Here is a 13,102-nt window from a genome sequence, read left to right on the forward strand (position 1 = left end):
ATTGGCTGAGCACACCTGAATGAGCCAATCACTTTTCAGCAGAGCAGGAAAAGATGAAAATTATGAAGGCTGGGGTCCCCGAGGGCCAAAATGGGGAACTGCTGCAGCAGACGTTTTGGGGAGAAAATCCCTATGATTCATCATTGCATCATTCCAGCTTCAGAATTTACTTACTGGCAACAAAACAAAGAGTTGCATCACAACTCACTGAAATAAGGGCAGTTGTTTGGAAAACAACCCCACAGCTGACAACTCCGACCAGTCAGAAAATCTGAGAAAAAGGCTGAAACTTAGGCCCTGCCCCCAAGACTTTATGATGTCATACACAAAAATTCATCTTAAAAGTGCCACAAATATACAATGTAAAAAAAGAAAAAAAAAGCCCTTCAAAGTCATAAAATACAAATTCACACTCTTTTATCGTCTTGCGTTACTCAACAAAAAGTAAAAGTGGAGATGCTCAAAACTGCTGTGTCCACTTTAAGCTGCCGACTGTCAATAAATGAAATGACTGAACATCGTCCCAGGACTTGGTGCAGCTCACAGTCCCATCACAGAGGGAAAAACAGTGGCACCTGTTGAAGAAAAGAACATTTAAACAGTCAACCTCACGCTCACAAATCATTGTTTCACCCTTGAGTTAAAAAAAATTTTAAAAAAGGAAGAAGGGGGGGAAAAGGCATCTAGTCCCGTGTCATTTCGTACTTTTTGGGCTACCTTGACCATCTCCTGTCTCTGAGTCTGGGACTTTCCAGTCTAATTGGCGTCCTTTTTCATAGAGTCCCTTCAGAATCTTCCTCACTTCGTCGGCCCCACCGCCGCGGCTCAGCTCAAGATACTTCCTGTACAGCTGCAGAGCGGTGCGTGCGTCCTCTATGCTGTCATGGGTTTCCCCCTGGATGTTCAGGTCTGAGAACAGGAGCCGCACCGTGGGGGTGGAGGGGGGGGACAGACAATCAACACAATTCAGCATTCAGGCCGTTCAATGTCCTATTACAATGTTTCGGGAAATAACAGGAAGTAAAACCTCAAAGCAGTTATCTCAGTTACACACTCAAGCACTCTGAAGTGGGTGTCAGTTATACGCTACCTGAATACGAGGCACAAAGTCATTTTGGCATTGCACGTGTGTTTGTTGTCGTGTTAACTGTACATTTTTCATCTCAGCTTACCGAGAAAATACCAGGCAAGAAACCTCAGTGAGATCATCCTCTTGCGGGGTAAATGGAACAGGTACACCGTGTCAATGACTTGGTCTTTCAAAACCTTAAATGTCAAAAACAGGCCTCATTCAGCACAGAGGAGACTTACAGCGCTGTTGCCTTTTTATTACACACCACCTGCTAATACACCACTAACCCTGAGAGTCTGTCATCACAACATCAGTTCAACCCACCAAGACCTGATTCACATAGTGTACCTCAAACTTAACTGCACATTCATATTGCAGGTAACCCGAGAAATGTTTTTCTGTCTGTCTTGTCCTTTGGCAGGTTCCCATCAGATGTGGGATGTGGAGGAAATTTGACCCCAAAACTGCCCTCAAATGGGTCAGTTTGGGCTAAATTGAAGGTCCTTGGAGTCAAAAATTAGATTTTTCACTCTGATGTCCACCCAACTTGGTACACATATGTAAGTGGGTTCAGGAATTGCCCAAGTGAGGTCAAATTTACCAAAGCCCAATCACTGGGGATAGGGCCAATGGGGCCAAAAGTCAAAATTTGGATTTTCTTCACATCTGGATGGACACACACAACCAAACACAAATCTCCAATATGCACTGTGGTGTGTGTGTGTGTAATGAATATACATCTTTGATATTACATGATATTAATTTATTTTCATATTATGTTATTCTAATTACACTATTTTTCATGTAATTCTCAAAGTTTACCAATATGTTACTGTTTTTAGAAAAAGGCCTTTTTAAATTAAAAATAAAATAATATCTTCAAACTCCTGTAAGGCATTGAAGAATACACACCAGTCAGTAAGCTATGTCAGGTTATTTACTAAACAAAGTTGACAAATATCTTACCAATAAATTAATGACCCGAAAGTCCTTCTGTAAACCGTGACCAACGAAGTGCACTCCAGTGTCGATGAGGAAGCGGAGCTTCAGGTAGGTGGACTTCAGAGTGGTCAGGTGTTTGGAGGAAATCTTTGCATCCAAGTCTCCTGGTTTGATGCCAGAATATTGTGTCAAATAATCAACAACCTGAAAAGACAAACAGTGAGAGGCAATAGTGCTGTCAACATCGACACGGTAACTCCCCAGCGTTTCCACGTGGCCGTGCGCCTTGATTAAACTACTGTGAAATTCTGCCTACATATAATTTAATAAAAAGCTGTTTAATCGGGATATGAAAAAAAAAACAATGTAAACAAGTGAAGCTAAATCTTAAGATATTTTATGTGTATATAAATTGACAAAGTCTAGGTCAGCAGTTACTAAAATCAAAGCACATGATGGACATGATGAACAGGAAATGGCAAATTAATGAAATAATTGCTTTTCCTCTGTGTTTCCAAAAGAAAATGATATAAGTTTATTCTGGTTTAATGAATTCATGCATTGTGTTTATGGTGATAATGCTGTAGCATGAGTGTGACTGAGTTTGTCTCTCTATGTGTGGAACTGCATTGAATTAGCCTCCTGTCCAGGGTGTACCCTGCCTCATGCCCTATGACTGCTGGCATAGGCTCCAGCACCCCTGTGACCCTTGACTGGACTAAGCAAGTACAGAAAATGAATGAATGAATTGTTGGTTATGGAGGTGTTGGAACAGAAAGTGAAGTGTACATGGAAAGAGGGCTAAATCTGATTGGAGGTGTAAGCAGTGATGTACCACAGGGTTCAATGCATGGACCAGTATTGTTTCAGCACTTTTTTAGTGATTTACTAAGCATCAATATTTTCAAAATGTAACATTTTTGCAGAGAAGACTAAAATGTATCATCCAATTTTGTCACTGGTTGACCATGTAAATATATATATATATATATATATATATATATATATATATACACACACATACACACACATATATATAAGATAAATCCATGTTGTGATTACTGTATGAATGGTATTACAATAGATACTGTTAAAAAAAGAGATGGGACTGTATTATCGACAAATTGTCATTTTCCAAATATCACCAAAATGGTAAATGCTAAATGGACTGCATTTATATAGCGCTTTTCCACCTGCATCAGACACTCAAAGCGATTTACAAATAATACCTCACATTCACCTCTATGTGAGGGTGCTGCGATACAAGGTACTCACTACACACCAGGAGCAACTTTAACCACTAGACCATCACCTCCACCAAAGTTGCCGTCAAGGTAAATAGTGAGATCAGGATATCAGATAAGTATATACTATACATATATAAGAGCTCCTTAATTCTGTTGCATTCAACCACATCTTAAATAGTGGGTGCAGGTATGGTCACCATTTCTAGACAGAGATTTAAAACAAAATATTTTGGAGAAACTTCAAGACTTACGACCTGAAATAGGAACTTGAATTTTTAAAACAGATTAACAGAGTAAAGGTTTAACTGTTTCAAAGGGTAGAAGAGTTTGAGGTGATTTGACTGAAAATTTTTAAATGATATACATTTTTAAATGACTGGATCCAAAGGAAAAGGTACAACAACCTACGAGGCCACAAACTCAGTGTCAAGTTAACAGATGCAGATTTAATGTCAGGAAATTCCATTTTAGTAACTGGGTAACTATACTGTGTGGAATAGTTTCCCAGCATATGTGGTTCTCTCACTAGATAGAAACACTTTTAAAACTAATTGTAATTATTTAAAAACCATAAATGTTTCTGAAATAACTTCATTTAATTACTTTGATTTGTATACTTTTCTATAAAAATGGTATATATTTTTTTCCACACAAATCAATGAATTATGAATTATGTGTCTTTTACAGCCAGACTTGATGTAGCTGTGTGGAGACAAAGTGACAAGTAGAGAAGTATGCCAAAGAAAGTATGTGTCCTCTTTAAAAAAAACACACACACACACAAATGATGAGGTAATCTTGCTACAGGTCAGTAAATATTTTGTAGGTGGATTACCTTGTAACAGGTTATCAGTTTTTGTGGTACGACTTAGTGAGAACCTTTTCATTCAGGCTTTTATCAACATTAACAAAAGATACACAGTCTGGTTACAATAGAGGCAACATGATACAGGTCATCACAAATCTATGCTGCCATAATATTCTACTCGGGTGTTACTTTGTTTATTTATTTTTTACTTTCGGCTTTACCTGCTCCTGAGTAGAAATGTAGTCGTCGATGAACGGCACACCCTCGTTCGGCCCCTGACCCCGCACACACGTGATCCTGGCCACAGACATCTGACTGGGCTTGATGGTCGACTTGGTGCCGTCGCTGCGCAGTTCTGCTTCTTCCTACACAAAAGAGTTGCATATATTTAAAATGAATTCACTGCTGTCAGAGATGGCTACAGCCCAACAATTACTGTGCATCCGGAAAGTATTCACAGCGCTGTGAATACTTTCCAGATGCACAGTAAGACGAGTAAAGCCCGAGGCCAGTCCTATGACTGTGTATGATCTTCTGCTGCCAGAAAAACTTAGTGCTGAAACGTCTCCTTATGAACTCTGTCCAGTCGAGACACGTCCACAGCGCTGGTTTGTGCTCGCTGTAATACACCAAAACTCTGAAGACAAGGAGAAGCATCTCCTTACCATCTAAAGCAACAGCCACATGAAACATGCTATTTTTAGAAACCTGAAAATGTTTTGTTTCATTACTTCATAGGCCCATGCTGTTGCACAAAAAGGGGGTGGGGGGGGGGGGGGTGTTTCCGTGAATACGTATCCATACATATGTGAACAAAATAACTAAGAGTTTTGGTCCGATTTGGACCACATCAAGTGGAATGACTGAGGGTCAACCAAGGACAAAGCGATTTGAATTTGAGAAAAATCAATTAAAATCAAGATCACATGCCAATGTCAAAAGTTCAGCCCAATACTTAAATATGTGCTTGTTAGTAATGGTAATTTTGATTAACTGGTTAGATACACCTATCGTTACAATACCGTGGAATGGTTGTGTGCTAGCCAAGAATAAAATAAAATGTCACTGATGTTGCACACTCTGAATGTCCCTTTGTGTTAAATGATACTTCACTTCAGAGTGTCTATCGGGTATCTGTGGCTCCAAGTTGTAATATCAGATTTTAAAAAACCTGGGGGTGTTATATCAGCTTGCCAATTGTAATACTGCATCAGAACATGTCCATAGTGTTTGTTTTTTTGTTGTTTGTTTTCCTGGCAGAAAAGCATCGGGAACATTTCATAGCATCTTTTCATCTTTTTCTTCAAAGTAAAGTCAAGCCTGGAAGCACATGATGGTGTCACGCCTCACCGCATCTACAACACCACCACACAATTGCACTGGATCATGGACAGCAACCACCCAGGCAGACAACCGGTCCATCCCCACCATCTCTAAAACAACCACCTATCTGCTGCACCCAGGTGAAGCTTGGGAATCCCTTTGGCCTTCTCCAGCCACTGGGGTCCTCAACACTCAGGCACCTTGTGTGCTAGAAGTTATTCAGGTGGTACACTCCGAAAAGACCTGCTACCAAACACATCCGGTTGTCACCATAGGTCACCGATTAAAACCAAGTTTCACAACCATACAACAAAACCGGTAGAACCAGGACCCAAAATACTTGTATCTGTGTTCTTCAGTGTCACCAAACAATTCTGTCCATGCAAGCTCTTCCCAGGCAAAGGACACAGACATGAACGTCATCGCCAAAATAAGTGAATGTCTGTAAATGTGCCACAATTTCACCACATACAGATACACTTCTAATGGCCAATTCTGGAAACTTTGGCTCTTAAGTCTTGATCCAGGACAATTACAAATGCAGAAACTCCATTTCCTCACTCTTGCTTCTCAAGTTGTGCAAAAAGGGAGTAACACTACTTTTTACTGGGAAAAACTCAAGAGTCTCTGCCTCTGCCCTGTTCAGCACTCACAGTATCTGTGTACAGGTTGGCTATGATGTCCAGAAACTTCTCTGGGATCCCACAAATACTCAGGATGTCCCAGAGAGCAGCCTGATCAACTGAATTGAATGCTTTATGAAAATCAATATAGGCTGCACAGAAGCCCTATCAACATTCACGCTTCCGTTCTATGAGTACTCGCAGAGCTAGAATGTGGCCAATGGTTGACTTCTTGGATGTGAAGCCAGATTGTTCCAGTTGCTGAGCATCTGAATACTATTACGAATAATCTTCCCCTCACAGAGAGCAGTGTGATACCCCAGTGTTCTTACAAAATATGTAATCACTCTTTCCTTTTCAGACTGGGACAAAAAGGTCTTTCTTTCATTCTGTAGTAAAGATACCCATCTTGCTTAAAACAGCAAATGTTTACAATGCCATGAATAGCATCTACACCAGCATGGAGGAGCTCAACTCTGATGCCACAGATCCCTGGAGTTTTCCGCGCCCTCAGGTGTTTCAAGGCCTTTGTGAGCTTATCAACGTTTAGTGGTTCACAGCTGACTGGACAATCCATCACAATTTTCTTAAAAAAAAACCCAAAACAAACAAAAAACTCACTATGTGAGACTTTTGTTTCTATCAAGAAAACATACAACTAACAGAAAGCTTACAATGACTATGGTTATAAAACCACAACAATCACCACCAATAATCAATAGCAACCTTTAGACTCTGTACAATCTGCTCCCATATAGAAGAGCTTTGCTGTCTCCATGGTGTCAGTTTTTGTGTGACACACAGTAGTTAGATGAAGACTGTCAAAACAACCTTCTCTATTTTCTTGATTATTATGGTGGAAAGATGTTGCAGTGAAGATACCAGTGGCCATTCTGAAAAGTTCATACATTTTCAACATTAAGTTTTTGTAGTGGTTGCACAAAAAATGTGGAGCGCACTTAGAAAGGACACGGGGTGCCATTCTTTTTCTCCAGGCAGCCATATGCAGCCACTAGCTCTCTTGTCTTATTTGGAACCACTGGAAAAAGTTACAGTGGGGACACTGATAACAAAGGTAGCTCCAGCATTATATGAAAACCACTGGGACACATTACATCATTACTAGGCCAAACTATTACATCTCTGCAGGAGATAATTATCACCTATTGGCAACATCTATCCAGTCAGTCTTGTTGTTTGTTTATTTGCAGGCCCATTAGCTTCTGATACAATGGATCATAATCTTCTGGGAGTGCTTTAAAGTCACAGCACTCAAACAAGTCAAGCATGTAGCAGGACTTGATCCAATAGGATCACAAGGACTGATGTCCTAAATGATAACTGAAGATCACCACTGACCTCCATTACACTTTTGAGGATTAAATCCTGGATAACACTTTTATAAAACTACAAAACATGACCAAAATATTATGAGCCACATTCACCTGGTTGAGTGTAACAAACTCAGCATCCAACCCCACCAAGTCACCGGCCTGTGGCATCTCACTGACCATGAGGGGGATGAAGGTGGCATGAGTCTTCCTCTGCTTCCGAGCCAAAGAAGCCTCAGTCAGCAGCACACTGGCGTCAATGGGATTTTTAACTGAGTGTAATAACAAATATTAGGAGGAAAAATTGTTTTTAACAGCCACTTTAATAATTGTTCCTCAGACACACAAGTAAAAACTTACTGCGGAGGTCGTATTTGGAATGGTAGTTTCTCTTGGCGTAATACAGGATGGCCGGTACTTTCCAACTCACATCAAACTGTGCAGCCTCAGTCTGCAACAAATTTAACAATTATAATAAAGAGGACTTTTATTCTTATTCATCATCTTCAAAATACGACATTTCTTTAACATAAATTAAATGGTCCATCAAATATTCACCTTATCAATTGGCTCAATTAAGAAATCGTTGAAAAGGTACCACTGCTGGTGTGTGACTCCCTACAATATAAACAAACATTACTACAAATCTTTGCATTCAAACAAAGAACTGATGTGTTTCTGTCTCAACAATAAAGTAGCGTGTAAACCTTAATGTACTGGCATTATTCACCTCTTTTCTTTGGTGATACGTCTCCCCCACTTTGATGTGCGCGACCAAGTTTCCACCTGTACGAGCATCCAGGATGTGTGGTACCGTCACCACCAAGTCATAGAGCGACGCTCCCTCCTTCTCATCGGCAGAACTCAACTACTCGGAAAGAATGTACCAAATCTTTATTTCATGTTATAACACATGGAACAAAACTAAACTGAACTGACTTTATTTGCCGTTTGTCCAACTACAAGTGGATGGGAATTTTTGCAAAGGTCTCACAGTCACACAATAAAAAAAAATATATAAAAACAATCTAAAACACATGACACACAAGAGCAATAAATTGCAGTCAAAGTAATACACAAAAAGAAAAGTTATTCACAATATGAATAAATCAATATAAAATATACATCTAAATGTAAAACTGTGGGGGGGGGGGGGGGGGGTTGTTGTTAAAGCTTCTTCTGTTGTTTCTGATACTCTCTGGTCTTCAGTACCTTAGTTGAAAGAAAACTACCCTATTTTCCAGTGTACAAATCGCACCTGCCAAAAAATGCCCCATTAAGAGGAAAAACGTACAAGTCGCATCTTTTTTTTGTGTGTGTGTGTAAGTGGAACTCACTTTTTAACAGTGTTTCCATGGGGGTGAGTTTACCAACAGACAGGAACTCAGTGTAGCATATGTGCACACCACAGCCTGTGCTGCTACTTGACATATGGACTTTTACATTCCGAAAATATGCAAAATAGACAAATAAATATGAGACGGACAACATATTACATGTTATCTGATGTAGTTTGGACAAAACAAATCATCAGAAGCACATGGACTGTTGACCCACAGCAACATGGAGAAATGAACAATGGACTTATGCAGGAAGCCCTCAGCTTGTAGTATGTACCATGAGGACTGTTAAATTCTAAAAATAGGCCAAATAAATGTATGAGACAACATATTCTGTTATTTGACATATTTTGGACAAGAGAAATCATAAAATGAACACACATTACTGTCCCACTATGTTGGAAACATTACAAAAAAAATATGAGTCCATTTGATTTTTTTTCCTTAATCAGCTCTTTAATTTTGGGATTTTTATGCATTGTTGTGGTGTACTTTTATTATTGGCATTTATTCTTTTATTATTTAACTATATATGAATAGTTATCATTATTACTATTATTATTACTACTGAGCAAGACTGAGTACATGTGTGTGAATGGGAGGGAGCCCAGTGGAATAGTGCAGTTACAAGGAGTAGAAGAGGTGAAAGTAGATGAGTTTAAATATTTGGGGTCAACTGTTCAAAGTAATGAAGAGTGTGGTAGAGAGGTGAAGAAGAGAGTGCAGACAGGGTGGAGTAGATGGAGAAAGGTGGCAGGAGTGATTTGTGACAGAAGAATATCAGCAAGAGTGGAGGGGAAAGTTTACAAAACAGTAGTGAGACCAGCTATGTTGTATGGTTTAGAGATGGTGGCACTAACAAAAAGACAGGAGGCAGAGCTGGAGGTGGCAGAGCTGAAAATGTTGAGATTCTCTTTGGGAGTCAGAGAGGCGAGATTGAGAAGGTTTGGACATGTGCAGAGGAGGGACCCAGGGTATATAGGGAGAAGGATGCTGAGGATGGAGCCACCAGGCAGGAGGAGAAGAGGGAGGCCAAAGAGGAGGTTCATGGATGTGCTGAGGGAGGACATGCAGGTGGTTGGTGTGATAGAGGAAGATACAGAGGACAGGGTGAGATGGAAACGATTGATCTGCTGTGGCTACCCCTAACGCGAACAGCCGAAAGACAAAGAAAAAGATTACTACTGAGTATTATTATTATAAAAACGCTTTTGTAATAATGTCTTAGTTCAGTTTCTGTTCCAGCTGCTTTTAAACATGCTGTGGATCGGCCCCTTCTTAAAAAAAAAAAAAAAAAAAACACACCTCGACTCGTCAGGTCTAAAATTGGATAAAACTATCTTTCATCTGCCATTTCTCTCCAAGGTTTTGAAAAAGGTTGTTTTTATACAGTTCCAGTCATTTTTAGAATACAGTCACAATCTTGAAAAATTGCGACCTGGATTTAAATCATGACACAGCACTGAGTCAGCACTTTTAAGCACATAATGACATCACTATCTGTTGTTGCAGGGGATCCTGTTGTGCTGGTTCTGTTGGACCTCACAGCAGCCTACGACACTATAGGTCACACAGTACTTGTTTCCTGGTTAGAGCATCTTGTTAGCATTCATGGTACTGTACTCAAGTGGTTTAAATCATATTTAGCTGAGAAGATCTTTTCCATTATGACTGGCAACCTCTCCTCATCAACTGCTCTTCTTTGTTGTGGAGTGCCACAGAGATCTATTCTTGCCCCTATTCTATTTTCATTGTACATTGTAAATACCTAGTGGTGCTGTGACATGTTTTGTTTTTTATGTGCCTCTTTAACTGTACTGTATGCTTGTTTTATTTTTGTGAATTCTTGAGCTTTAATTTTACTGTAAAGCACTTTGGACACATGCTGCTGTAAAAGGCTAGAAATTAATGTTGATTGAGTAATTGATTATTATTGTTAATCTTATTATCATGATTACTATTATTATTAGTAGTAATAACGATCGCATGACTTTTTAGGTATATACTTTAAGTCACAGGACCTCCCAAAATAGTAAAAAGATAATGCAATGCTAAAATACCCTCGGCTGTATGGGCATGTAATCAATGAAAGAGTGTGTAGAAAGAATGTGACCTTTCCGACCCTTAGAATAGGTCAAGGTTAGCCATCGTTGAACTTGTCCAAGGTCTGTGTCTCAAGAATGTTCCCTGTGACGAAGACCCTGGTAGTAATAGGGCAGGACTTATGCTGAGCACAGACAGACAGACAGACAGACGGATGGGCAGACACAAAGTCTTCGCAATACCCGATGGCCATATTTTGGCCTCGATTAAAAAAGAAAGAACAACCACCACCCCCGCGACTTATATTCTAGAACATACAGGATTTATGGTGGCAGCTAGGTGAATCAAGCCGTCAGAGCAACAAAAAATGTTTCGCTCACCTCCTCTCCTTCAAGCCAGCTGGTGATCTCCAGACCCTGGCTTTTGCTGATGGACATTTTCAGAGTGTGCGGGATCCAAACGTGCCGCAGATCCTCTGCTCGTGTGTCTAAGGTGAAGCCCTCCATGGTACAAAACTCCTCCCCGCTACACATGGATTACATTACTGGTTTCATGCAGTGTCAAGACACATTCAGATTGCATAAATTATATCTGATATAAAGTGATCTCACTCCAAGCACCACTCGTTGGGCATAGGTGGAGGTTCTTTGGCGTTTGCAGGTTCCATCACCTCTTTTTGCATAGCATTATTGAAAGCGTACTGCAGCATGCAGACAGGGAACAATAATACCAATTAATAATGATAACCAGAAACAGGCAAGTCCTCACTGAATGTGTGTTTTGATTCAATGAAAAGTAGTTTGGTATTTACACTTACTTCTGCCTGAACCTTCCAGAATTCAGCCTCTTTAACACTGTTCACTTCGCAGTTGATAGCCAGAACGTCTGGCAGACATCGAATGTTACGGGTTTGCACCTACAACAATTAAGAAAATAAAAAAATGACAAAAAGTCTCACATTGCAGAAAGAATTCAAATAAAACTAAGGGCCCCATCGTAGAGAAGCTTGAATCTTCGACTGGACTTTTAGCTGAGGAAGCTTCTGCGATTTGAAACAAAACATCCTCGCGTTAAGCAACCCAGTCTAGTCGAAGATTCAAGCTTCTCTACTATGGAAACCACCTGGACAACTGACAGCCTACACAGAAATAAGGGCCCCATCATCTACCTGACACAAAGAAGTGCACAGTGCAATGCAAGCATCATTTACAGTTTGAACTCAATGCAGTTGTGGGTTTCCACGTCCAGTGTCCACATCATGTAAACTGCAAGTAGGACGACACTCATCTGTGCATCCATGGGGTTGTTTGTCTATGAGGTGCGATCAGACACAGTGCTGGTGTACTGTATTGTCTGGCAGCAGAAGGTGACTGCACCACAGATTGTCAAAAAACTGGTCTAAAGTTGATTGCACTGTTTTTGTGGTATTTAAATGGTGCGACAGTCTGTGCACTCCTAATCCTCTCAGATCTCAGAAGTTAATCAGGATTGCTCCTGATTAGTACTTGGCTGGGAGAATGTTTTGGAACACCAAGAGCTGTGCATGTGTTCTACACATGGAAATGGAGTTGTGTAAGGAAGGGTATCCAGCATAAAACTTATTCCAAATTCAAATGTGACTCTCTAACAGATCTGCTGTGATGACACAGAGCAACTGGGGAGAGCTGTAAGAAAAAACAAAACTGCAACACTCAAATGCGCCTTAGATAAGCAGGTTTAAAACGCATGTACACTCTGTGTACTGCACAATGAAATGGAGTTGAAAACAACAATTAAATGAAATGAGAGTCAACACTTATAGGAAAATATACAACTCATCACCTTATTGCTTCACCTCAGGGAGCTTTAGTGGCTGCTGTCTGCTATTTGACAAGGTGGCGCCGGCCCATTAACTCACCAGAAAACCCTCACTTGAGTTTGCTTTCTCAATAACAGAAATCTGTGTACCTCATGCACTGCAGCTTAAACGGGATGGCAGATGGCACTCTGATGGGTTATTTCATGTTATGCATAAAACACACCCATAGGTAATGAAGAAGATAAATCCAACCCACTTATGCCCAGCGCTCAATTTTGTGTTCCGATTATGTGCTGTTTAAACAGTACAAATGAGACACACACCCAAAATGGATTTGCCTAATGTATGCTAGACTGTGCATGATCGACCATCAAGATAGGGCCCCAAGTATGCTATGTGATATTCTGAGCTACTGATGTGGCTGAATGGGAGCTCACTGTGGGCAGGTACTTCTCACAGTTTTCACACCACGCCTGAGTGCTCTGCTCCAGACAGATGCTCTTCTTCAGGATGTCAGCAAAGTCATACTCCTTTGTTGTCTTTTCTGACAAGTCATAAAATGAAATTCAGAAGCT

At 40.3% G+C, this 13,102-nt stretch overlaps 1 protein-coding gene across 4 annotated transcripts in view; it reads right to left on the bottom strand.

Annotated features, from left to right (window-relative positions):
• Positions 1–280: 280 nt before the first annotated feature.
• The window catches only part of pan2 (poly(A) specific ribonuclease subunit PAN2), a 65,011-nt gene continuing 52,189 nt past the window's right edge, over positions 281–13,102 (bottom strand). For 2 of the 4 annotated variants that reach the window (XM_034173055.1, XM_034173054.1), the window contains exons 14-26: positions 12,965–13,071; positions 11,547–11,645; positions 11,341–11,429; positions 11,110–11,254; positions 8,077–8,214; positions 7,905–7,964; positions 7,707–7,797; positions 7,461–7,618; positions 4,291–4,434; positions 2,039–2,218; positions 1,173–1,266; positions 706–909; positions 283–575 (exon numbers count right to left, since the gene is read on the bottom strand). In XM_034173055.1, coding sequence (XP_034028946.1) covers positions 541–575; positions 706–909; positions 1,173–1,266; positions 2,039–2,218; positions 4,291–4,434; positions 7,461–7,618; positions 7,707–7,797; positions 7,905–7,964; positions 8,077–8,214; positions 11,110–11,254; positions 11,341–11,429; positions 11,547–11,645; positions 12,965–13,071 — 1,544 coding nt within the window. In that variant the 3' untranslated portion in view covers positions 283–540. Of the gene's footprint in view, positions 576–705; positions 910–1,172; positions 1,267–2,038; positions 2,219–4,290; positions 4,435–7,460; positions 7,619–7,706; positions 7,798–7,904; positions 7,965–8,076; positions 8,215–11,109; positions 11,255–11,340; positions 11,430–11,546; positions 11,646–12,964; positions 13,072–13,102 lie in introns of all 4 variants that reach the window. The other 2 variants (XM_034173053.1, XM_034173056.1) reach the window with 2 other exon arrangements.

Source organism: Thalassophryne amazonica, chromosome 6, assembly GCF_902500255.1.
Source record: "Thalassophryne amazonica chromosome 6, fThaAma1.1, whole genome shotgun sequence".
Classification (NCBI taxonomy): domain Eukaryota; kingdom Metazoa; phylum Chordata; class Actinopteri; order Batrachoidiformes; family Batrachoididae; genus Thalassophryne; species Thalassophryne amazonica.